Source organism: Serinus canaria, chromosome 1A, assembly GCF_022539315.1.
Source record: "Serinus canaria isolate serCan28SL12 chromosome 1A, serCan2020, whole genome shotgun sequence".
NCBI classification, from domain to species: Eukaryota; Metazoa; Chordata; class Aves; order Passeriformes; family Fringillidae; genus Serinus; species Serinus canaria.
In genome coordinates, this window is record NC_066314.1 from 52,160,995 (window position 1) to 52,187,410 (window position 26,416).

A 26,416-nucleotide genomic window follows, 5' to 3' on the forward strand; every position below is an offset into this window, starting at 1 on the left:
GCATTATCTTGACAGAGTAAAATATGTCTTAAGGCAGTCTAGGCCTTTTTTTTTCTATTTTCAGATTTCTTAAACAAAAGAAAAAAATTGTTTGTTTTCTTGATTATGTATGTCCCCAGGGAATCCCTCAGTTTTATTTGTTCTGATCTGTGGAAAATAGCATCTGCTTCTCTATTCTCACCATTGAGTTTTTCCATCAATTTCAAACATTCTCTGCCTCAAGGCAGTAGATATACCTCTATTTTCTTAGTAATGCTTTTGATTTTGCTATTGTATACAAATCAGTATGCAGAGATATTTACATTAACAACTATAATCTAAAATCTAGTACCACAGTAATTTATTCTGCTACAAGAGCCCTGCTGCATGTGTTGTTGCAAAAATCTTATCTGAATTTTAAATCAACACACAGAAGTGCCCACTGTCTAGAACAAACCAATGCAATACTACAAACAAGATAATTCACTCCTCTCATTTTAGAATTTATTAATAATTAATACCAACCATATGAAGTTTAACAAAGATTCTGCACCTGGGATGGGGCAACCCTGGATGTATGAACACACTGGGAAGTATGATGCTGGAGAGCAGTGCCATGGAAAGGGACCTGAGGGTCCTGGTTCATGGCAAGTTGAACATGAGCCAGCAGTGCCCTGGCAGCCGGGAGGGCCAGCCCTGTCCTGGGGGACATCAGGAACAGCATCGCCAGCCAGGCAAGGGAGGGCATTGCCCTGCACTGGGGCAGCCTCACCTCCAGCGCTGGGGGCAGGTTTGGGGGCCAATATAAGAAGGATCAAAAGCTCTCAGAGACCCCAAAGGTTGGCAGCAAGGATGGTGAGGGGTCTGGAGGGGAAGCCATATGAGGAGTGGCTGAGGTTACTTGGTCTGTTCAGCCTCAAGGAGACTAAGAGGAAACCTCTTCTGGGTCCCTTCCAATTCAGGATATTCTAGGATTTTAATTTGGACCCCCATTCAAGTAGGAAACTGACCTAGTCATATGCAAATTCATATTGCTTCTTCAGAGCTCTTAATGGTCTGAGAAAACACTTAGATACAACTTCCCTAAAAATTTGAGACAGTATTGACTGAGCATTCAAGCAAGTCTGAAATAGACATCCTCAAAAAGCAGCAAATTAATGCATTGCAGGAAAGACTTCACAGCTATCAAGAAAATTGCAATTACAGCAGGAAAAAACCCCAACAACCCAAACACCTAGATTGTGAAGAAACACTTATTAAATACATTGGTAAAAAACATTTAATGGTCAGAATACATACATCCAACTTAGAGAAAAAGGCCTGAATATTTTGAATATTGTTTTGCTTCAGTATCATGAAACTTCAAAGTAAAAGGTAATATAGTTAATTGTTTCTGACTTCCAGATTAAGTCTAAAAAGAGTATTTCTTTTCTTTCCTAAATGGTCCTGTTTGGAAATATAAGCAGGAGCAATAGATGACACAAAAGACAAACATATGTATCTGTATTTACAATTTTCTTTTATTAACAAGGTGTGTCATTACTGAACAAGGCAATTGAGACATACAAGGACTGGACATACACATGAAAATTTTACAACTTGACTAAAATTGGCATGTGTTTTATATACAGATGTGATTAATTACGGTTACAATTCCACTGTATTTGATTAAACACAGTCCTAAGCACTTACATTATGAAAATATGAAATTGATCATATAGAGCTCAAGTATGGAATCTAAAAATAATAATGATTTAAAAACTTCCAAAACTTTCTCTTTTCATCTGTTTTTCAGAACAGCACTATAGCTTTTCCTACTACCACATACATGAAAGATTATCAAAAATATATTGATGGGTCTATCACTAATCATGAATATTTATATTTACAATAAGATAGCAAATTCTTCACCAAATACTTTATATACAAAACTCAATTTGCCCTTTGTGAAAGAGTCATTAAAAAGTTAAAAACCATAGAAATGCCAGTTAGAAATAATGCATTCCAAAAATTGGACTTGTTTACAACAACTGAGAGCAATTGAAAATAATTTATGAAAAAGTATGTACTTTTAGAACATGAACTCTCACAACACTTTAGCTCCAATACAGAGTAGCAGGAATTTTGTCCCATGTGTTCTTTGACTGCCAAACTTCTCTTCCAGTCAAGCTGCAAGAAAAAAAGAAAAAAAAAAATTTAAGCAGTTTGATGTGAGTCTTTGAAGACAGAATTCAAGGGACCAATATAGTTTTCCCCCTTCTCAATGCAGAAGCCCTGTCCCAAACTGTATTGGCCCAAATACTCAGAATTCTTATTTCTCACCTTAGAGACTACAAGGAGAAGGAAACAAAATAAGAGAAAGCAACAAAAGCCTCTGTACTCTGTACTTGAGTGCTATTCAGAAGTGCACAATCTTTTGCCAGCAGTGTTGTTGAGTATGATCTTGGCTGATCTTTGTACTAACTATAATGCTTTTGCAGCATGCTTTGAACACCCCTAACCAAATAATCTTCTCTGCCAAACTAAAAACCCCTCCAACCTGTCTCTCAATTGAAAAAGAACTTAGACAGGAACCAGACGTTCGCTCTGCAGGTACTTCTTCTACACAGACACGAGCACCTAAGGAATTCTGCAATACAAAACACGGATGCTGAATGAATCTACACATACTAAGGATTAGACAGCTACTGAAACACAGACTCTGTTGGAATTATGATGCACTCAGGCCCATCCAAGTAACAAAAATCAGTTTGAGAACACAGAAGCAGTTTATAGGGCTTCCAGTATGTGAGAAAATAGCAGATGGATCACTCATTAAGGTCTCAGCTCACTTGCTTAATTGACAGCATTATGGAAACAACACTGTAGTTCTGCACTGAATCAAATCAGTATGACACAATTGTTCCAAATGCACTACAGTAACTTCAACAAAGTGCTGCCACTGTATAACAAGCAAAATTAAATCTTGCTGTCAAAACCAAATGAAGTAGACTGAATTTCCCTTTTTACCTCTAGAGATGATGAATGTATCTCCTACACATGTTGTATGGAATCCCTGTTTTCCAGTTCCAACAATGTCTCTCCATGTGCTATTATCTCGCTTGTTGTGCTATTCTTATTTATTCTTTAAATTTCATATTCAACCAATGCTCCACTTAGTTTTTTCTACACATCTCATTTACTTTTAACCTTTGCAGCCACACTCCCAGTCTTGAAATCCTGTCCCCTCTTTTTTCAGACAGTCCTCCATTATTTTGCTTCCCTCCTTAGCAATTACTCGTTGATTTAATTTAGTCTTAATTCTTTTCAGGTCATCTTCCTTGTTCCTTTCAAGGCAAGCTTACTGGTGGAAGAGGTATAACAATTTTAGCTTTCTCTTTCCTCTATCCTGTTCCTAACTTTATCTAAAAACCACAATTGACTTATCTTCTCTATGTTGATGATTTTATACACACAAAACTCCTTCTCCAGTTTTCTGCTTCTCTCTCCACGTTTTCACACCTGTTTGTGTGTATCCATCTACACTACCTTCTCCAAATTCAAGTCCTTTTCACCACAGGTTGACAAACTTGGGGACTCTGTGTAACCTGCTTCAATTACAGACCAATGACAAAGGCTCATGTGGTCAAATCTTATTTGTCCCTACATCTTCATACTCAAGAACCACATCAGCATTTTGCAGGTTTTTGGCAGTATCTCTCTAAAACATGTACTGCTTAGTCCACTTATATATCTAAACTAATCCAGGCCCTGAGCTCTTAACTTTTAAGTTGTCTTAGTCTCCTGATTCAGGTCACCATACATTCATATAAACAATGCTACTGGCACAGCTTAAGGTGTGATACAGGAACAGAGAGTAATTGAAGCTACTTAAGCAGCTCTGCTAATGTTTATCCATCTTCCTTTCATTAACACCTGGATCTGTGTCTGATAATCTTCCATCTGGCTCTATTTTTGTAACTACTTCCTTTCTCATACTTTACAAACTCTTAGAGCCAGAATTTCATACTGTCTGTTTGCACAGTCCCCAGAAAAGAAGTATCTATCTACATCAATAGCTGAGGATCCTTTGCATTGCAGTAACATGAACATTATCACAGACACAAAATTTGTACAGAACTTTGATAACTTGAAGGTGCCTCAGATCTTACCAGTTTAATTTGTGCTCTGTCGCTGGACTTTTGGTCCAACGCTCTGAGTTTCTTCTTCTGGATTTGGGCGTTTCCCTGCACTAATGCCAGTACCAAGGGCGGTTCTTCCTGATAATTTAAAATCAGTGTTTACATTAAGACTCTATTGCACCCTTATATATCCAAGAAAAGTTCTGGGTTTTTTTTTTTTTTATTATTGTTTAAATTACCTGCTTGCAATAAGTGTGATTGCTGATTGTCTCCATGAGCATAGTGTAAGATACTACTTGCTTGACAGTAACCTGTTCAGATACAGTAGATATTTATTATACTACATAAAATTTAGAGCTGCAAGCAAGTGTAAAATTATGATCTGTACAACAACAAAAGGGAGCCAATTGATTTATTTTCCATCATCAAGAAAACTCCTGCCAGAAACTATCCTGAATGCAGAAGAGCTCTTATGCAAAAGAAAAATAGGCCTCATGGTAGTCTACAGCAGTTAAACATATTTGCACTTATATCTGCAGAGTGAACATTTAGTGCCCACATATTTATGCATTATATTTGCAACAAGCAGAATGCTTATATACCCAAACACTTTAATTACAAGTTGTTATGAATTTTAAATTTTAAATTGAAATTTTACTTCTGCCAAGTCCTTTTTATTATTTTGTTATAGCAACGCAAATGAATCCCTGGTGTAATTTAACTGTGGAAAACCAAAAAAAGCAAGTAAGTTAAAAGAAAGAGTAGAACTTTCTTCTGATCCATGTGAACTATCTACTGGCAACCTTGAAACTGAGTGTTCTGCGTGAATAGTGCAATCAGCAGAAGCAGTTGCAAGGTTTCTTGTTCTGAACAGCTGCAGTGTTCCAGTTACGTTCTGGGTGCTTAAACAACACACAGATTACAGCCTTTCCTGATCAGTAAACACACCACCTCTGTTAAGACTGCAAAGAAACAAACAGTTGGGTTAAATGTCATTGCAACTTGGATTTATCACAAACCACAGCTTAAGGTTCTGTATAGTTAAAGTAACAAAAACTTGCTTCCACATAAGAGACTATCCATACAAAACTGCGGAAATTAATTATATATGGAAAGAGTGGTAGTGAAATCAGGGAAAAGATAACATATAAATTTTGATATCCAATACACAAGGTGAACTTCTGGTTTTCACTTTCTTTTAAAGTAGCCTAGGATAATGTTTATTTATTTATTTTTTTAAATCCCATTTGTGATCCCTCCCACTCAAAACATACAAATACTGCTCTAGATGAGCACTTTGGAGATAAAAATGACAAGCAAGTTCACTCCAAGAGATAATTTCTATGCTTCAAGAACAGAAACAAGGTCAGTTCATGTTGCAGACAGCAGCTGTCACCCAAAATCTATCCATGCTACTTTGATGTTTTGTCTGGTTTTCCATAGTTGCAAGGATTTGGAGATCCTCTACAGACAGGCACTGCCATAATACCTGGCTGCTGAATTCCACTTGTTCCTGTATGAGAGTCTCCCAGGGCACATGACTGAACAACAGAATGAGCATCACCAGTTCCCAGCTGAGCTCCTGGAGAGGCAGGGAGAAGACTTAAACATAACAGAAGGTAAAACTCCAGGTAAAACTCTTTGGGATCTAAAATGTGGGGGTTTACCCCCCTCTTCAAGACATTTTTATCCCCCCTCTTTAAGACATTTTTATTGTGGGTTTTAATTTTTTTTTCCCCAAACCCCCTCATTACAAGTTCAAAGCTCTAGAGGTTTTTGTCTTTCCAAATTCACTGAACCTCCGACAAAAGGAATACATTTCTGATGTGAAAAGTATAAGTATGCATATATGAATGCATTTTAAAGAGAAAAGAGTGCACATCATGGTAATTTTTTTAAAATAAATCTTTTTTGTCTTATACAGGTCCTAAACTTAAAAGAAATAAAAGCTCAAGCACCCTGCTTTAAGGAGTTTTTATTTCAAATCTTTAGGAGAACTGTACTGGTTAAGAGCAATAAGGTCCATCTTCCTCCACAATCTGCTTCTAACCTTGACCAAAGCCTACGAATAACATAAAACCAGTAGATTTCCAGTTCTGCTGTATCCTTTTACATTGAAGAATCTAAGGTGTATATAGTATTTAAGATACACCATGGGTTAATGCAGTCTTAATGCTGTTCTTATTTTTTCTTAGTAGAAATAAATTAAATAAATAAATAAATAAATTTAATAGGGATAAATACATTCCAGTAAGCAATCTAATGCCAGTGTTAGAAAGCTTTACAAGTTAATAATTCCCACTTGAAAGTTCACAAGTCACTCCTTATTATAAATATAGGATGCTTATACACTTCTAGGACAAAATCATATTCAAATGCTTTTGAAATCAAATTGTTTGATACTAGTTAAAAAGTAACTTTTGGGGGAGGAAAAACATAGGTGAAAAATATTTGCATATTTGAGATTAAAAAATAATTTAAAGATGTCTATATACAAATACTATTAGTGAATAAATTTGAAAACATTTGTGACTTGACCTCAGAATTGTCTTATGAAAGCAGTTCTTTCTTATAATACAAAAAAGCAAGGGCATTTTAAAAGAAGTTCATGTCATTCAGTCTCAATTATTCTATGTATTGAAAGAATTTGACTGACCTCCTGTACTACCAGAAATGCTTTCTCCTGGTGAATAGCCCATTAGGCCACCATTTCCATTTCCATTTGGATTAGAAGGCACAGTTGCAAGAAGACCTAAAAAACAAGACAAAATATATAAAAGACAGCTAGAGAAAAAAGTCAAGTGGAGCTTTCTGTTTTCCTTGTGATAGCAAATTCACCACCCTCACCTTGAGTGGTTTACTTTTATGACAGGAGAATGCCTCTCTGTCTTGCCTGCTTCTGTTTCTTGCCAAACAATTTTAGTTCACATTTATTTAATTTTTTCTACATCATATTCATGCATAACTTTTCCAATATTCCTTAGTTACACATACCCAATATGCTGGGTATAAGTGCAACGTATCCCAATTCAACATCCAGTATCTGAACATACTGACTGCTCACACCTTCCTGAGCAGTACAGTGTACCTGGTTTAACTCTCAGAGCAAAGGGGAAGAATCCACCAGGGGGCTGGGTTGTTGCCTACTTCTGCAAACAGCATTTGCATATGCAAATACAGTATCACTGAAGTTATGAACCATATTAAATTTCTAATCACCAGTACTAAAACTTAACTGTATAAGAATGTATCAGAATGGACAAAAGGCCCAGCTTAACAAAACACTTCCAAAGACCCAGAGGAAAAAAAAAATCCAAGCAATATTTGGAGAGGCACTTCCCTTAAACTCTCTCCTTTCTCAGTTACATATAATATTTACTTGGCTACAAACCCTGGTCACCACCCTGAGCTTAGAACTGACTCTCACTGCTATGAGACTAAATTATTAAATGCTAGAAGGTGAGAGAAGTTTTAAATAAATAAATAAATAAAGCAAATAATCTGTAATCTTACCCAGTCCTCTGTATCGTGAAAGCTGCTGGTAGATCTGTTTCATCCTCTCAATATTCAGACGGCTTGCCTCTGCATGGTTTACCATTGGTTTGGGGTAATTAACTCCTATAATACACTTTGCAGCCTTCTGGATGCTCTCTGGGGCATTCCAAGGATCATAGATGTATTTTGCAGGGAAACCTCTAAGTACTGGCAAATAACGTCTTAAAAAAATAACAAAGGGGTAAAAAGGTCATGTTAAGTATAAAGCTGTTCAACAGTTGAAGCAACACTCACTGCAATTTCCAGATTGTGAGTTACCTGATATAATCCCCATTTGGGTCAGTTCTTCTGCCAAAACCCACTGGGCAGTAGCAGTGAAAAAACTGTTGAAAGAACGAACTGCAGGATAGCCACATCCAGCTTCCAGCATTCACACTCCAATCTGCATCAAGTAACAGCTCTTCAAAGACCTTAAGAAATCAGTGCAACAAGTTAGTCTGGGCATGGCACACCTTCAAGACACCTACTTTTTCAGGATTAGTTCCTGAGTTTCTGATTTAAGCCCCTTCTTACTTGGCAACATTCACAAAATGTTCAGTATGCAATTGCAAATGCCTTAATGCCAAACTCAAGAACAAAAGAAAAAATTCAAAATCCTGTAAACAAACTTGTAAACATCTCAGCAAGCTACATATTCTTCTTTTTTTTTCCTTTGGGAAAAATAAATCCCCAAAGGATGGCTGGCGTCTCATGGCTTCCAAGCGGCATTTGCTATTTTCGGAAGAATTGCTTCATCACATCACAGTTGAGTAAGCTTTGCAAACTTCCAGAAAACGGGGAACATACAAAGTACATTTTGAACTCAAATTGCTGGTCTGAATACCTCAACTTGCACAGCACCTTTCACTATGTGAGGAATCCCAAGAGTAGAATTCAAGAGTTTCAGGGCACCCCAAACATGCAGAAGTTGTGTTCTTGAAGATAATAGTTAATCTAGCAAGTCACAGTTTTGAGAACACACTCAAATTCCTGGAGGCATTATGAACCACCAAGAACACTGAAGGATGGTGTGACAGAGATAATGAATTCTGGTCTGAAGACCAAAAAAAAGTCTTCCAAACACTTTGATTCTAACTTGCTACCCCTATTATATATTTTAAAAAAACCAAAAACAACAACAAAAACAAACCAACCAAACAAACAAACAGACAAAAAAAAAAAAACCCACCCCAAAACATGAGCAAGTTGAAGATTTATGAGGGTTTTACTTTCAATCTGGAGCTCAGTAGCTGTGAAATATTCAAGTTTCCAGCATTGATTGCTTTTTCATCTTCAACACAGACGGTACTAACTTGTATAAAATAAGTTTATCTGCTCAGTGAGATCACTAGCAATGCAGGCTGACAAAAAACAGAGCGAAGTCTCATTCTGTGAAGGACAATGCTCAAGGACCTTTTAAAAAAGAGTGCACCTAGAAGCAGTTTTAAGAACAGGTACTTATTTAATGCATATTTTTGCAAGTTCTGATTTTCCTTTCAAACTTGCATAAATTCCAAATCAACCATCCTTCTTCATGCTAAGGCACTAAAAACTCATCATAGTACTGCCACCCAACTTCAATAAGTATTATTCTTATACAAGGTCTAAATAAGGTAATACCATTAAACAATGATCTCTCAATCTCTTTCTGCGTATACTCAATAAGGCATTCATTCTACAGTATACACTGAGTAAGTGTTACAAAAGTATCTTTTACTAAATATCTGCAACTACTTGGGAAAAAAGTCTTTTGAAAAAATAGGATTTATCTTAAAACACTTTCAAAAAACATTTCCAATAGATGGAGACTCATGCAACAAGATCTTTAGACATGAAGTGCACTAGCACACAATTGTTCCACTAGATGCTGCCATGTAGTAAGACTTTGGAAGTAACACCACAGGGAATGCCAGATTAACTTTTGCTAGCTATGGAAACTTGAGTTGAACATCTTTCCACTGCACAAGTCTGGGGCCTTCATATATCTGTATTATTGCAAAAGTAAGAACAAGCTGCCATGTATCTGTAATTTACAGAGTAATTTACCTGGAACATACTGAGTTACCTATGTATGTGCATCCTCAATGTCTGTATTTGGGAACTGCAGAAGTAGCCAAAATTTTTGAAAGGTGTTTGCTTACAACTGATTTGTTAAGGAAGAAAATTTCATGTGATTATATACATATCAAAATATGGGGTCAAAATCCTGGTGGCAATTAAATTTTTTCAATTTCAAAAATAAAATTGTGTGATTCTCAATTTTTCATAGATTATTATTGCTCAGTAAAAGTTATGCTATGCTTCTAAAAATGTAAAATTGATTCAAAGGCTTCATTAGTGAGAATAAATTATTCCCTTAATTATTTCAAAAATCTGACATCTTAGAATTGAACTTCAGCATCTTATACTTGCATAAAATTAACTGCATTGAGCCTTCAGCTAAATCGTGTTGCCTTTACTCACGGTTCTAACACTGGACAAAGTGACAGAAATTGCTGAGAGGACATTCTCAGTTTTTAGTTTTCTCTCTTTTATTCCCATAGTACTTACCCTTTGCAAGGAAGCAGATGCAAGATATGAACACAAACTGTTCATACACAGAATGATTGGGGAAAAAAAATTAAATTACAATATTAATATTGTAATTATTTGTCAAGATTTAGGACGAAACCTCAAATTTGAAAGATCTTCAGACCTATTCTGACTGCAGGAAACATAACATTTCAATAAAAGGGGGCTTTCAAGAAGAAAAATTTCAGCACACCTGATTTATCCAAACAGATTTAGTTTTGCCCACAGTTTAAGGTTTAAAATTCATCTTACACCACACAGTAACAATTCTAGAATGACCACCTGAAACTTTAACAGGCACTTTAAGAAATTCAAGAATAAGAAACAATACCTTCATTCCTTCTTCCCAGCTAATCCAGAGGTCACCTCGAGTCAAAAAGCAGGCTACAGCATGCCGGGCTAAATGGTGAATCCAACCTTCCTGACGAAGCTGTGTCATAATTGCATCAATCCAAGGGAAACCTGTCCTGCCTTCTGCCCATTTGGCCAAAGCCTCAGGATTCTTATCCCATGGAATTTGAACACAGATAGGATTCCCCTCCATTTTATCAAATCGTGGATTGTTAGTTGCCGCTGTGTAGAAAAATTCACGCCATAACAGCTGGCCATAGAGAGAGAGGGGAGGGGAGCTGTTCTTTTTTACCTGAAAATCACCATTAAAGAAAAACATTTTATTAGGAGAAGTAGGTGATAACCATGGCATCTAACAACATGGATCCAACTAAACAGAAGTCCTACCTTTTTGTACAGATCCGTTAACTTGAAATAAAAGAGCCGACAGGACAAACAGCCAAAGCGGAGGTAGGGACTAAGCCCTGTAGGGCTTGCCAGAAGGGAATTTGCATTCATTCGTGGTCTTTCAAAGTTGGCTACCCAAGCCTTAAAAAAAACAAAACAAAACAAAACCCACACAGCAAAATCAGACTAGAGGCTACACAGCAAGTTAGAAAGGGAGAAAACACACTGTCTGTAACTGAATCCAAACAGTGGACAGATGGTCAGGTCACCTACGATATACAGGCGTTCCTTTTGAATCAGCAGAACCTCTAGAAGGTAATTCAACTCAATGTAGAAGGCATGGACTGTCTTCCAGAGCTATCTGTGCCTTTCTTTTAAATACACTGGAAACCTAGACAACTAGCAACACATTAGTTGTCAGAAGAATTCCCCTTCAAAGTTATAAAATGTATGGGTTTTTTTAAATAAAATTACTTCAAAAATAAATTTAATTTTTTATAGTCTAGAAGAGTAAAACAGATTGTTTCTAAAATTCATTTCAAAGATAATTTACTATCATCTTTAAAAAACAAACGATTTGTATCATTGAGGCTTTGAGTTCAAGTTTGTGGGTTTGATTTTTTTCTTTAACACAACTTGCCCAAATCCCTTCAGGTTTCACAGTGAAGAATAACTATGTTTCCCAGATACAGCAGACTTGCAGTAATCTGAAACACACCTTTCGTTCTAAATGTCTTTCTAAGCGTGTGAGAGCTTCAGTTTCTCCCCCTGGCCATACTGCAGAAGGCAGACCATCTGTGTCAAAACCTGAAAGACAAATTGAAAAACGGAAATTGCTTTTGTGCTTATACTGTAAGGCAACAAAATTATAGCATATTGATATCGGACTACTGCATCCTTAGTAAAACCCCAAGTTGGACACCTGAAAAAGTTTGTTTTAAAACAGTATGCAACCAAGTCTTCTTGAAGCACATCCAATACCTCTAACTTGCAGCAAAACTCAAATTTTTCCTTTTATATTTACATCAATATACATCACAAATGGTCTTACTTCAGTCCCAATTCTTCTGGTTTGTTTTGTTTTTTACATGAAGCAACCCCTCAGATTTTCCAAATGTGCAACATGCAGGCTATCCTAAAACCATAACTTTTTTTTAAAATTACTATTAAGAAGCAACAATTGCTTTTGTCATACACAGAATGTTTAAAAACTTTCCCATCAAGGTAAAAGCATGAGTGATATCTTCAGAACATTCCTAGATATCACTGATCTCAACTTAAACAACAAATTGTAAATTTGATGATAAACATGTACTTGAGCTGCAAAAGAAAGATAAAAAGAAAGTAATCAGATTTTTCCCACATCCTCCCACCTGCCCCAAGATTGCACACCAGATGCGTGGGAGAATATGTCTGCCTATAGTTTAACCACTGCATGTGAGATCATTGCTTCTTACAAAGGCTTTAAAAACCAAGGTCTGTTTTGTAGGAGTTTGAATGGACTAGACAGGGCAGTAACAGGTTAAACAAAATCTGTCCAGACCCTTCTGTTAGCAATTTGGAGGTCATAGCACATTTGCCTGTATTCTAGGATGTGTGGAGAAACAGGAAAGAGATAAGGAGCTTCACAGGACAGCAGCTGATACTATTCCTAAATATTACATTTATAGAAATGTAAGACTTCTTTCCCTGCAGAACCTTCTAAAGTAAATTAATTGTCTAATTAATATATTTCTTCAGTATATCAAGAAAAGAATGTGGGTTTTTTAACAATAGTTTATTAAATGACAGATAAATTACCTGAAGCACAAAGATACGAAGTGTATTTAATACAAAATGAAGACTATTAAAGACTATTAATTAGTAGCTTAATGATCATTTAGTACCCCAAGAAAATGGCTATGCTGTATTACAAGAAGCCAAACAGTAATTAGTATAGTTTGACCTGATTTGTCATTTACCAGAAAACAACCAAAATTTACAGAGCTGATTACCTTTTTTTGTTCCTTTTGTATGCCATAATTGCATCAGGTTAACAATTACCCACTAGCAGGACCTCACTTGTTGTTTTAAGTATTGTGCTTTTAGTGGTAGATTACATCTTACTTGTTTCAAAATGTCAAAGCAATCTCAAAACATACCCAGCTCTTCAAGTGATGGCACACCGTATTTCTCATCGTGGTCATCAGAAACTGGAGTAGTACATTTTTTCATTACTTCTGGGGTTATAGTCTCCACGGGCATCTCCAGGGGTTCCATTCTACTAATCAGGGTTTGAAATCGCTTGTAAGTAAGAGGAGGCTGTCCTCCATTTAATTCTATTATTCTATATTAAAGAGAAAGAAAAACAGAAAAGAAGCATATCAGACAACAGTATTTAACAGTTTTTCTTATAAAATATACACACCTATACATACACAGAAATATCTTCTTACCTCCCCCTCCAGCTTACATAGAATCCCAAATATACATGGTAATTCAGACAGTTAGAACTTTAAATACACCATCCTTCTTTCCCCACTAAGGAGACATATAAACTGTTTACAACCAAGTCAATTTTCTTCATTCCTGGGTTATAGAAATTCCCTCATGAACAAGGATATAATGAACATGGACAGCTCAAAGCAATGAACAGAACAGATCAGTAAAGCAGATAGAGATTCTAGCTACATGCAGAAGTATCCAAGTCACGTACAAGGCTACAGTATTTACATTCAAAGAAATTAACTTTCTCCTTCTGATATTGAGAACTGTAATCAACAATAAAACTATCTTAATATGGGGGGAAATTAACATGTAGCTTATACACACTGACTGCCTAAAAAACACGTTTTGTGTTTTGCATTGCCATTTTAAATATATCTGAACTCCTGGGAAAAAAAGGAAAACTTCAAAGAAAAATTTACAAAGTGATAGATGGAACCAAATGCTTATTTAGCAGGGTGTTTGGGTGGGAGAGGGGAAAAAAAGAATTTCCAGTTTGGGATTTAAAAAATTCAGCCATTGGTTTCAAAAAGTAAATACTTCCAATTTCACTGCCCTCCCATATGTCTAATAGTCTCTTATACATCAGCTTGTAACAGAATAAAATGGGCAGCTACCACAATAAATCACCTAATGTTAAGAGAAGACAAGTTAACTTGTAACTAGTTTGTTGATTATGTTTCTATAATAGGGAATTAACACCAATCCATTAAATAGATCTGTAGAAATATATAACAAGACATTAAATACGGCAACACAGGGATAGCAAACGATCCCCAATTACTTATTGAATAGATAATTGGTAGGAAACAGTTCTTAAAAAAACATAAAGGACTTTCTCATCACTTGTGTACAACAAGTGAAATGAAGACAAAAAAAACAAAGCAACTAAACAAAATCAGATGTTCTTTGGGAGAAGCTACAGGCATGTTTGAGTAACTTAATGATAAATGACAGCTAATGAACATAAACATCATTTTCAAAAGAACTCCAAATTAAACTGCATTTCAGATTCAGCTACGTATCTTTTTATGGAGTTTACAGATGGATGAAAGTGAAACATAAAATAAATTTGTAGTTTTCCTAATGATGAACTGTTTGGTGCGGAAAGTAGCCCACAATATGTAAATAAATACTACATAAAATTCCAAGGGTTTTTTCCCTCCTTTTTTAAAATCCCAAGGAAAATGGTAACTTACTTGTCCAGGTCATACAATGTATGCGAAATCCGAACAATGACCTCCACTCCTGCTTCACTAGCCAGCTTCTTGATAGCTGCATCTCTTTCCTTCCCAAATGGTTCAGAATCATATTCAATAGAAAGTTTTGCAATGTTCCATTCCTACAACACAAACCAAAAGTGTGGTTCTTTAGAAACTCAGCTGCATGATGGAGGGTCAGGGAAAGGAGAGCAGGAAGAACAGAGGCAGAATGGAAAGTCAGCTATTACCTGTGGATAGTTATCAGAGATACAGAAAGATCCAAAATATATTAGGCACCCAGAATAACAAAAATAAAGTCCAACTTTTTGGCATCTAAGTAGCTATCAAGCATAAAAAAGCCTCCATCTGTCCTATTACTGTGGGTGCTCAGTAATGCAATGTGTAATAAACAATTTCCATGCAAATTTTGAAAACTCATCTCTAAATTTAGTATCAACATACCTTAAAAGACTCAACAGAAGAGGAAGATGACAAAGGCTGTCTTCTGAACATGGATCAATAGCAGTACCTTGCTCTACACAAAAGCTTTTCATATATGCCTGTCAGCTTTAGCAGCAGAACTGAAATTTGTAGGGAGGGATCGGAAATATTGCCTCACCCTATACCAAACATTTTTCTTTACCTTTTCCAAATCCCTTCTCCTCACTCAGACAATCTTCAAATTCTTAATTAAAAAAAAAAAAAGAAAGAAGAAAAATGCTATCTTCTACAAAGAGAACGCCTTATGCCTTAAAGTCTAATATTCTTTATGTCACAGATGCTGTTACCAAGGCCAACAGTCACAGGTGAGGAAAAAGAAGGGAACAAAGGGCTAATTTAGGCTTCTGCAACAGGTAGGAAATTGGAAAGGTGAAGTATGCACAAGATGATCCTAGAAAGCCACCACGCCAATCAAATACACTTCTAATCCCCCAGAATCTTAATGACTTGATTTAGTACACCATAGTATTTCAGAGAATTGGATTTACATCAGAGACAAGGGCACTCAATGCTAATCACCTAGGGTGCGATTTCACTTCTGAACTCCAACTCCCTCCTAGATGAAGCCCAGCCCTGAGGACAGATGATTCCAAGGAGTGCTTTCTCTTTGAAACAAGGCTGGGATCCCGCCATTCTTAAGTCTGCCAAGACTAACCCAGAAGGTCTTGAATCCTCAAGGAACTTCCTATGCCATCACAAAACATTAATTTCCCATTTCATAATGCTCTGTAACATAAAACCACTGTCTGATGAGTTGCAGCAGATACTTTTCTAAACCCTTCTTTCCTCTCACGTTTTGCAAAGTCCATAAAAAAAGAGTGTCCAAGACACAGAGTCAAGTCCCTATGGAAGTCAAGAAACTCTGAGACAATTCCTCTGTAATGTGAATACACACAGATCACATCAGCATGAGCCAGAGAATTAGAAGAATCAGAGACACAGATAATTTTGCACATAATCATCCTGCTGAATGGTTTTAGCAACACTGATGCATTAAAAAAATTAGTGATTGTTTCAATTCTATTTTCTTTACTGAGCCAAGCCCAGAGCTAAAGACAGAAAGCAGACCAGGACAAACTGAAGAGAATGAGGCAAGAATAAGCCAAAACTTAAATTAAATGAAAGAGCCTAAAGGTGTTTGAGGTCTTTTGTAAGGATAAAGATAGATCAGTGTTCTGCCTTTTGACAGAATTGTTCAGACTGTGAAAAGGAAAGCCTTACCAAGAAACAGCAGTGATACATTCACTAGCAGGAAATCCACAGATGCTGGCATCTGTAATAGGGCCCCTGACACCTGATAGGGCTCTACAGAAGTTCCACTATCTCCTAACTTAAGTTAATGACTTAACTGGAGTTATTTTTCCAAATTTAACTGAACTTATCTTTTCCACATGTGTTCGTTCTTCAGGGTCAGGATCATTGCTCAGCTTTGAGACATTTAATAGGGATGATCTGAAAAGCTTTGTTCTGTGTTATAAGCCCTTCACTGCACTGCAAGTGTCTGAGGTACAGCTACTGCTCTGGCAAGAGAAGTTGTGAGATATAATTATCAGACATAGATGTATGTTCCAGGTCAACTTCACTCAAAAGTGAAGAAATCCTCAAGAGCTTCAGTGACTTGTTTGAGCATAGAGGATGTAATGAAAAGCCCCTTAGTGAACCAATATATGATAAAGACACTAACTTGAGGAACCAGAAGACACAGACAGATGTGAATGTTCTTTTTTGATTGCTGTATGCTATTTATCTTACAAGTTATTTTAATTTTCTTCTCAGCGCTAAAATTAATATTCTAAAAATGTGGAAATCCAATGCTGCCAGGCATAGAAAGATCAGCCTAGCAGCAAAATCTGAAACAGGAGCTGTCAAAGTAGCCATTAAAGTATTTAAGAAGACTGCCACAGGTTGCTCAAATCCAAAAGGCAACAGACAATGGGAAAACCTTTGTTTCTACTTAAATGCAACCAAACTAAGTTTGGCAGACAAATACAATAAGCTTGAATATCTGAGGGGTTGCAAGCAGCAGCTAATGCCACAGTACTCCTCCAGGAAATTCTTCACTGAGAGGAAAGACGAGTAGAAGTATCATCCAGTTAGCATTTCACAACAAAATCAAAATAATGAAGATGGAAATGTGGTTTGAGTTTTCAGGTTGGTGTTGAAGACCTGAGAATAAAAATAATGAACATACAACCTCTTTGGAAAAATGGCTATTTCCTTTTACCTCCCCCCCACAGTCTCACTTGTTTCAGTCACCTCAATTCAATCATTCTGAAAAAACTCTTCAAATCAATTTGCCAAGTGTTCAGTTTTACAATACTATTATAGTATTACTACCTTAATACACTGTTATCTATAGACAACATATTACTATCAGTAGCAATCACTCACAGCTTTAATTCTTTCAGTAAGACCCCCTCCCACCAGAGCCTTAAATTTCTTTGACTAAAATTGCTTTTTAGTCACACTGTGCTTTTAACAATCTTACTACTAGAAAAAAGCTTATTAAATCACCTCTTATGGCCAAAAAGCAATCACTGCAGATGTTTGGCCTAAATAAAACATTGCTTTTACAGGTCAGGCTTTGAACATGAATTCATGTGCACAAAACTATATTTCAGTACTACAAAGGGAACCTGTAAAAGAAAATGTAGTAATATACAGTACCTACCCTAGCAAAACATTTGAAATCATTTCTGTTTCTGGAGAGAAAGAAACAAAAAACAGTAAAGTCTAAAAGCAAAAGCAACTCAGCTCATTTGGTGAAACGCACATTACAGAGGAAAAATTCAAAACTAACACAAATAACTTTAATAAGAAACTGAAAAAGAATAGATCAGTATTTGCATTAATAACTTGCACTGAATGAAACAGTACTAGACATATTCCTAGCTGTAATTAGTTTGTTGGTCATATTTGTGGATAGAAACAACAACTGTGAAGTGGCACTTACCTTAAAAAGCCTGGGAAAAACATCTGCTGGCTGTCCACGGATAACAAACAAACGTGAATTCAATTTCCGCAGATTGGCATCAAGATCCTCAAGACATTGAAGCAGGAATCTGCAAGAATTTAGAAGAACATTTATTTTCTGAGGCAAACCAGACAATTTTTCAATAGGAAAATGTAACTAAGAAGAATAATCAATAACAATTATCAGACCTTGAGCATTTTGTGCGTATTTTAATGTTGCATGCATGTTCACATCCTAATTACACTTGGCTTACAGTGGTATGACACCATGTAATATCTTCCATAATATATAATTCATAAAACCAAACCACACTGTCATTTCAGTTTTTCCCTCAATGTTATTCAGATCTGGAATGGACTAAAACATACTCGAGTCTCAACTAAAACTACAAGTCTCTTGTCATTCTAAAGACAGAAAAACTCCTACACTACAGAAAAAACCCAACAAAGAGATAATCAGCTGTTGGCACACTGCTCCTAAACTTAACCCAAGCCCTTCTTACAACACTGAACTGTTACTAAAAACAGCATACCAGGAGTACACAGTCATGACTATCCCTCTGCCCCTCATTTATAGAAACAGCCCGCTGTATAACATGTGCATCTTGGCTGTAACTTCTCCAGAATTATTTAATAAGCAAATTAGCACATCAGGAAAAAAAAAAAAAAAAATGGGGGGGGGAGAATGGGGTGCTGCAAACCTGCAAGTGTTCAAGGGAAACACAAAGTCACACAAAGTCTGCTAAGACAGGTTCACATGCATAAAAATTTATTAATAGATATAAAAACTCCCATGGTGAAAGTGGTTAAGTGGTTTGGAGAAGAAATAAAAACAAAAGTAAAGGAAAAAAAAGAACTCTACCTTGCACCCAGCTGGAAAGAAAAGTGCTGGATGTCCCGAGATGAGTGCCCATCCCCTGGACTCTCTCCAGTCTAACAAGTGGCTCCTTCATAATATTTTTCATGTGGTCAGCAGGTTGAGGGAAGTGATCCTCTCCCTTCACTCTGCCCTGGTGAGGCCACATCTGGAGTGTTGAGTTCAGTTCTGGGCTCCCTAGCCCAAGAAAGACCAGAAACTACTGGGGAGGGTCTGGAGGAGGGCTACAAAGATGGTGAGACTGCAGCACCCTTCTTACAAGGAAGGACTGAAGAGTTGGGCCTGTGTAGTCTGGAGGAGATTACTGAGAGGGGATCTTATCAATTCATACAGATATCTTAAACGCGGTATCAAGAGGACAGAGCCAGACTCTTTTCAGCAATGCTCAGCAATAAGACAAAGGGCAATAGGCACAAAATTAAACAGGAAACTGCATCTGAATATAAGGAAAAACTTTTTTGTGGGTAACAGAAGACTGAAACAGGCTGCTCAGAGAGGTTGCAGTCTTATTTCCTGGATATATTCAAAGCCCATCTGGACATGATCCTGTGCAACCTGCTCCAGATGAACCTGCTTTAGCATGGACAGTTGGACTAGCTGATCTCCAGAGGTCCCCTTCTACCCCAACAATTCTGTAATTCTGTACTAACAACATACAATTCACCAGGAGCTGCTCAAGCCCTCTCAGCCATTCCTTCTTACAGTGCTGTTGGCATGTAGCAGAGCACATGCTGATTGGGGCAACTGCTGACTCAGCATCTGCTGGTCATTAATTTCTGTGCTCACACATTACTGCATCTCCTGCCATAAACCACAAGCTACACCCAAAGGGGGGAAAAGAAAGAGGCAATTCCCACACTGCAGTCTATTACTCCTGAGAAACCCTGCTGTAATGATACTGTGCAGGTGCAAGGCCACAGCGATAACACCTCTGGAGTAACTGCCTGAGAGCAAGGCAGGAGAAAGAGTGCCAGGACAGCTGGAGATTGTGGCTGCGGAGAAGAGGGGAACAGCTACCACGGAAGGGCAGGAGCAGCTCTGTAAGTGCCCACCATGTTAAGGAGACAAAGGCACTGAGCAACCAGGTTTACTAAAATCAGGAGTTCATACGCACCTAGATTTTGAAGAGAAATCCTAAAAGCTAACCAGATACCATGAAAATGCTGCTCCTTCTAGGAAGGATATAGCATACATGATTGCTGTAAACCTGCTAATGTCCATTTTCTAAGTATTTAGCAATATGTAAATGATGCCTAGCTAACACATTGCTTCCAACTTTACATGGGGGAAAAACTTATCAAAAATAATATCTAAAAGGCTGGGACAAACCTCCCTTAGCTGCTATTGAATACCTACAACGTGGCTCACTTGACCTGAAAGAGTAAGAACAGGCCTCTTGGCAGTGAGCACGATGGCTTCTTGGCTGGCAAACCATTTTTAGATGTTTAATAACTGGAACAAACCAGAAATGCCTATTTTTTTCTCCCTTTGCTCAGTTTTGTTTTGAAAAAACTCCGTGGTAGTTAGAAAAGAAGAAGAAACTTCTCTATACTCATTTAGTTAGAAACCATGCAGGAGTTATTTTAAGAATCAGATGAGAGCTGCATACACTTCTGTCAGAGAGAACTTGAGCCCCATGTCCCCAGGACAAAGTCAATTCTATTTGGACTCTGAAAATTACAGCTTCATTTTCTCGTGTTTTTTTTAAACCTGGAATGATAATTAATCTTATCTATGTGAATCTCAGTTTCAAGGAGCATGTGTGTTCACATACACTTCACAAATCACTACGAAGACAAACTGCAATACTGTTCTGGATACCTTTAGAATAAGCCGGGGGGGGGTCAGGGTTTTTTTGTTGCTTTTTTTTGTGGTTTGGTTGTATGGAGTTTTGTTGTTGTTACACTGGCTTGTTGTTTGTTGCCTAAACTCATCTCACAGAGTAGAGGGAAAGGTTATGGAAAGAAACTGGTGACATAAAATATTCATAACTATTCCTGTATTTCAGAAAACTTGATTTTTTTCCTATTGGCATTTCAGTTCCCTCTATTTTCTTAGTCTCTTTTCTTCCTACCTGACTGATCACAATATATAACTTCTAGTCGGGGCTTGGAACAAAATCCTATTCAAGAAGATAACATGCACTGACCCAGTCTCCAATTCACATCCAAGATCCCTAAACTTGCCCTTAATACTGTTTAATCTCTGTTGGTTCCCCGAATCCCCTCTATTATCTCTCACCACACTCCAGCATTTCAATCTCCATAAAACTCTTCAGGTTCTTAACAAAAAAACCAGTGTAGACTCAAACTGTTAAATCTATTTAGGAAGAGAGCAGGAGGGTGGCCAGGGGACACACACACTCCCCCTTACCTCAACAAAAACCAGAACAAATTAAAAACAGTCCAACCACAGCTTGTGTTGCAAGACTCACAGAAAGCACACTGCTCAAAAATAACAGACCAAATCAAACTCTAGTGACCTTACAATATCTGGAGTAATAGCAATGCAAAAGAATACTGCTTTTGACTTCCAGAACACACACTCAGGTCACACTTTCTCAGAAGAAGCATATTTGATTCTTTCAGCTGAACCAAATGTTTTAACAAAATATGATGAAAATAATTAATCACTTATTTTGTTTTCATCCACTGTATTTATGCTATACTACATCTAAAGGCATTTTTTAATTAAAGTGTTAATAGAAGTTGTCTAACATAAAAGCCTTTACACAGATTTATAGAATCACAAAATAGTTTGGGTTGGAAGGGACTTTTGAAGGTCATCTAGTCCAATCTCCCCTGCAAAGAGCCTTATTCAATTAAATATGAACCTTCTTAAATAATCACTTTTAAAAACATGCCAAGACGCATAATAATTGAATCAACTACTTGTCATAAACAAAGTTTTTACTTCCTCTTTTTTTCATTAGTACCCCTAAAACTTAGAGAAGCAGCACAGCATCTTTAACTGAATGCAAAATTACTTGACCTTTCTCTCTGAAAAGATCCACCAAAATGCTCACAAACACATTCACAGGAATGGTAAATTAGTCTATTAATTGAAAATGAATATGAAACCTCATTCTCATAAAAAGTATTTCTTTTCAGTAAATGAGCTCTAGAGGCAAAGTTTCTTCATAGCAGCTATGAAGTAAGAGCTACTAGGCTTAAACTCTACTATACTTTATACCAGACTCTGGCAATGAGAAGATATTTAAATCTCCCCCTACAATAACAGGTCACATTTCTGAGTCTTCAATCTAAACTAACTTTTTTCCCTCAACCTAATAGTCAGTGTGAAAGCACTTTCTTTTGCACTTTAAGTGAATTATATGAGCTAAAAACTTTTTATTAAGAGACACAAAAAGGATGCCCAGATAATTTTTATCAGATTAGAACACCAGCCCAGTGTTCTGTATCTAATCTCAAACATCCCTTAGGCAAACCAGAAGGAAATGTTCACTAATAATTTCACACAAGAAACGATAGATACATGCTGACATGATAGAGGGAGGCAGAAAAGACTTACATATTTTAACACGGGGAAGATGCTGATGCAAAGCATCCCTGTCTGCAAGAAACATTCTTAGAGAGCATTACACACATTTTGCCAGAGAGATCTAATTATGATATTCAGAACTTTCATGAAAGCTGCTGAAGACTTCATTCTTTAAAAGACATGTACTTAAAATCTTAGCAGTTGACTCCAAGAAACTCCACAAACCTTCCTTACTGTCAATCATACAAGGTATGCTTGGGGTCTAAAATATAAATTGCCAGAAAGTGGCAATAATTGCATAATACAGCTCATAATTTTAGCTACAACTGAAAGAAACTGATACCATTGAAGTAGCTATTCAAAAACTTCAATAAGTAATTGTTAACACAGTTAACCATTAACAAAGTGACCTAAGGCAAGCACTACACACAATGTTCCTAGCTCTGCATTATTAACATGATTAAAGTCTATACAATGAAGAAGTCAGGAGCAGCCTGTTAGAAAGGTAACAGTTTTATTTAGGAAGGAGACCTGCAAGAAGGATACCTACAGACACACTATTTAAGGCTACCCTTAAGTCTTGTTTGGGGTTATTTTTAGGAGTAATAAACACCCAGAAACCCACAATCGCATATAACCATCCTTGCCAGTACAAAATGAGGGCAGTTGCTGGGAACTGAGGGGACTTAAAATGCAGTGACTTCTCTTGCAGGTGCTATTCACATCTGAGAATGCTAGTGGACTAAACCATTAAGAATAAGTTTTCTGAACTAATCCAGATTCTGAATTTGACCATTAGCAGAAGTGTTAAGACTGCACAGACACACAAAATATAGGAATTTAGCTAGCCTTTCTCATTCTGAGAGGAAGTTTAAGAATTTGAGTGAAAAGGAAAAGTGCTAAAACCTGTTCTGTTCTTAAGTTTAATACTTTTTACCCATGACTGATCAACTTCCAGCAACCCATCCAAACTTGTGTTTGACCTCTTTTTAAATACCTTTTATCTATCCCTTAGTCCTCACACCGAGCCATTGATTTCCATCAACAGAAAAGCTCTGTCAAACAAGAGACTCATGTTGTTATGGGTATTTGATTGCCACCCAGGCTTTGTCTATCAGCCTAATATCTGCTGCCTATACTATCCTGTTCAGTTGTTTTTTTTCCAACAATGCTATCGGATACTCCTCCTTCATCTTTCAGAGTTTAGTAGAGCTGGATTCAATAAAAAAAGAGTACTACACACTGTTTAATACCAACCACATTTTATTAGAGAGTATAATTTACAGCATTAGACCCTAATATATTAATCACACAAATCATGAGAATGTATTAATCACACAAATCAAGTGAAATCCATTTCTCTTCAGAGAGAGAGAGAGCAAGAGCACTTTTCTTTCACATGTACTTTGCCATATGTCTGATTAGGTCAGAAGGAGATTTCAGAATAAGGCAAGTATACACCTCATACTAATTTCAACAGGAATCACAATGTGACTACCAAATCAAAAAGCAAAACTGAGTATTAGGCACTGAGATGCATCTCAAACCTGATTTCTCATTACATAAATATTTAGTATTTTACCAGTATATTTTCCTGTCTGATTGTCACCAAACAACATGTCTTAGTGCAAGCAGTATATTCTTACGAAACTGTAAGAAGATTAAGCTCAGACAGGATTTAAATGTTATGTACACTCCACAGCATCCTTTGGCAGCCAGCCACAGCAGTATTTTCCTGTTACCAAATCAAGGTCACAGAGGCATCCTTTATTGTACCACATTGTTTCAATGAATCCCACATCCAACTTCTACATCCTAAATTGGTATACAACAATACATTTATAAAGGTATTATCCTTTGAGCTTATACATAAGAGCAGGAAAAAGTTCATGTTATTAAACTTTGTCACCAGGGCACCTGCTTGATTTAGCAGTGAGCCCATGTTTTACTTCACTTTTACTTAAGTGAAGTAGCTGTGGGAGTTAACTAATCTCCTGCAGGGCTGCTCTACAGTCAGCAAAGAAAAAACAGCTCCTTTAGAGAGCAATTCAAGACTACAGCATCTTTCATAACTTAGTATGGCTGATCCACTTGAAAAACAAAACCAAACATTGACCATGATGTGTGTCACTTGGCTTTTTTTCCCCCTAATATTTACTACTGTTATAATCTTTAAGCCAAAGCAGAGTTGTGACGGACGACAAATACAAGATACATCCAAGCCCGTGCACAGCTGTAAAAGAGGTTCTCAGGAAAAAATAAAAAGCAACTCTTTGAAAATAGATGAAAGAAAGGGCTTTGAACAATAATCAAGAGAAAATCATGTCTAAAATTTAATCTCTCCAAGCTGAGTCCTTTTGGGTGCATCTTCTTTGACACTAAGGAAAAAAGGCTATTTCAGATATGGAGTGAGACTAGAACATAAACCACAGCAATCAGTACTGCTCAGTCAGGAACAACAAACTAACTTGAATCAAACCTATCTTACAGCAGGCAAAAAGCTGGCATTTCCTTACATACCATCCCTCAATTTCTTTCCAACTGAACTAACCTTTCAAGGTTAGCATTCCCCAAAGGAATGAAACACACAATATTTTTTCTCCTCTTCAAAAGACATTCATAATCCCCCAAAGATGAAGGAAGCAGGGCAATAGGCAGGATTACAGCCCTGGACTTTTGGAGATCTACTCTTGGCTGCTTCAAGGACCTACTTGGAAGAATCCCATGGGTTAAGTCTCCAGAAGGTAGAGGGGTCCAAGGGCGCTGGTTAATACAAGCATTACTTCTCCCAAGCTACAGACCAGTGCATCCCTATTAGTAAGAAATCAATTAAAAGCATCAGAAGACCTGTATGGATAATAAGGAGCTTCTGACAAAACTGAAACACAAGAAGAACATTTATGGGATATGGAAAACAGGACAGGCCACTTGGGAGAAATAAAGGCATGTATGTTGTCAAGATTATGCAGGGATATGACAAAGAATGCTGAGGTCAATTTGGAATGGAATCTAGCAAGGGATGTCAAGTATGACAAGAAGGGCTTCTTCCTTCCTACCTTTTGCTACAAGTAGCAAAAGGAAGACTAGGAAAACATGGGCTCACTGCTAAATCAAGCAGGTGCCCTGGTGACAAAGCATGCAGAGAAGGCACAGTTACTGAATGCTTTCTTTGCTCAGTCTTTATTGTTAAAGCCAGACTCCAGGAATTCCTGAGCATGAAGTGAAAGTCAAAAAAAGGGAAGATTTTCCTTTAGTCAGGGAGGATCAGATTAGATATCCTTCAGTCAAGCTTGCTATCCAGAAATTCACAGATCCCAATGAGATGCACCCATGAGTGTTAAGGGAGCTGGCAGATATTATTGTTAAACAATCATCCCCTCTCCATCATCTTTGAAAGGCCATGGAGAACAGAAGTGCATGAAAGTAGCAGTACAGGTTAAATGTTGTCCTGCTGGAAAGCAGCTCTGCAGAGAAGGACCTGTGATTCCTGGTGGACAACAGGTTAAACCAGCAGCCAGCAGTGTGCCTTTCTGAGATGCATTAGGAAGAGCATTGCTAGCAAGTCAGGGGATATGATCTGCACTGGTGAGGCCTTATCCAGAGTCATATGTCCAGGGTTGTGGGTGGGTATGCTGGGCTGCACAGTTCAAGAAAGACAAGGAGCTCTTGGAGAAAGTCCAGGAGAGGGCTACAAAGTAGATAAGGGGACTAGAACATCTCTCTAATGAGCAAAGGCTGAGAGAGCCCAGCCTGTGTCGTCTGGAGAAGAGATGACTGAAAGGGAATCTTATCAATGCATACAAATATCTTAAGGATGGTGTCAAGAGGATGGGCCAGACTCTTTTCAGCCATGCCCAGTGACAGAATAAGGGATGATGGGCACAAACTAGAACACAGGAAGCTCCACCTGAATATGAAGAAAAACATCTTTACTG

At 37.3% G+C, this 26,416-nt stretch overlaps 1 protein-coding gene across 1 annotated transcript in view; it reads right to left on the minus strand.

Moving 5' to 3' along the window:
* Nucleotides 1–1,475: 1,475 nt before the first annotated feature.
* The window catches only part of CRY1 (cryptochrome circadian regulator 1), a 39,323-nt gene continuing 14,382 nt past the window's right edge, over nucleotides 1,476–26,416 (minus strand). Inside the window, exons 2-14 of the mRNA XM_030238000.2 lie at nucleotides 18,084–18,192; nucleotides 14,627–14,769; nucleotides 13,085–13,269; nucleotides 11,662–11,750; nucleotides 10,944–11,084; nucleotides 10,537–10,848; nucleotides 7,914–8,065; nucleotides 7,614–7,816; nucleotides 6,757–6,852; nucleotides 5,590–5,682; nucleotides 4,340–4,411; nucleotides 4,131–4,238; nucleotides 1,476–2,148 (exon numbers count right to left, since the gene is read on the minus strand). Coding sequence (XP_030093860.1) covers nucleotides 4,135–4,238; nucleotides 4,340–4,411; nucleotides 5,590–5,682; nucleotides 6,757–6,852; nucleotides 7,614–7,816; nucleotides 7,914–8,065; nucleotides 10,537–10,848; nucleotides 10,944–11,084; nucleotides 11,662–11,750; nucleotides 13,085–13,269; nucleotides 14,627–14,769; nucleotides 18,084–18,192 — 1,699 coding nt within the window. The 3' untranslated portion in view covers nucleotides 1,476–2,148; nucleotides 4,131–4,134. The remainder of the gene's footprint in view (nucleotides 2,149–4,130; nucleotides 4,239–4,339; nucleotides 4,412–5,589; nucleotides 5,683–6,756; nucleotides 6,853–7,613; nucleotides 7,817–7,913; nucleotides 8,066–10,536; nucleotides 10,849–10,943; nucleotides 11,085–11,661; nucleotides 11,751–13,084; nucleotides 13,270–14,626; nucleotides 14,770–18,083; nucleotides 18,193–26,416) is intronic.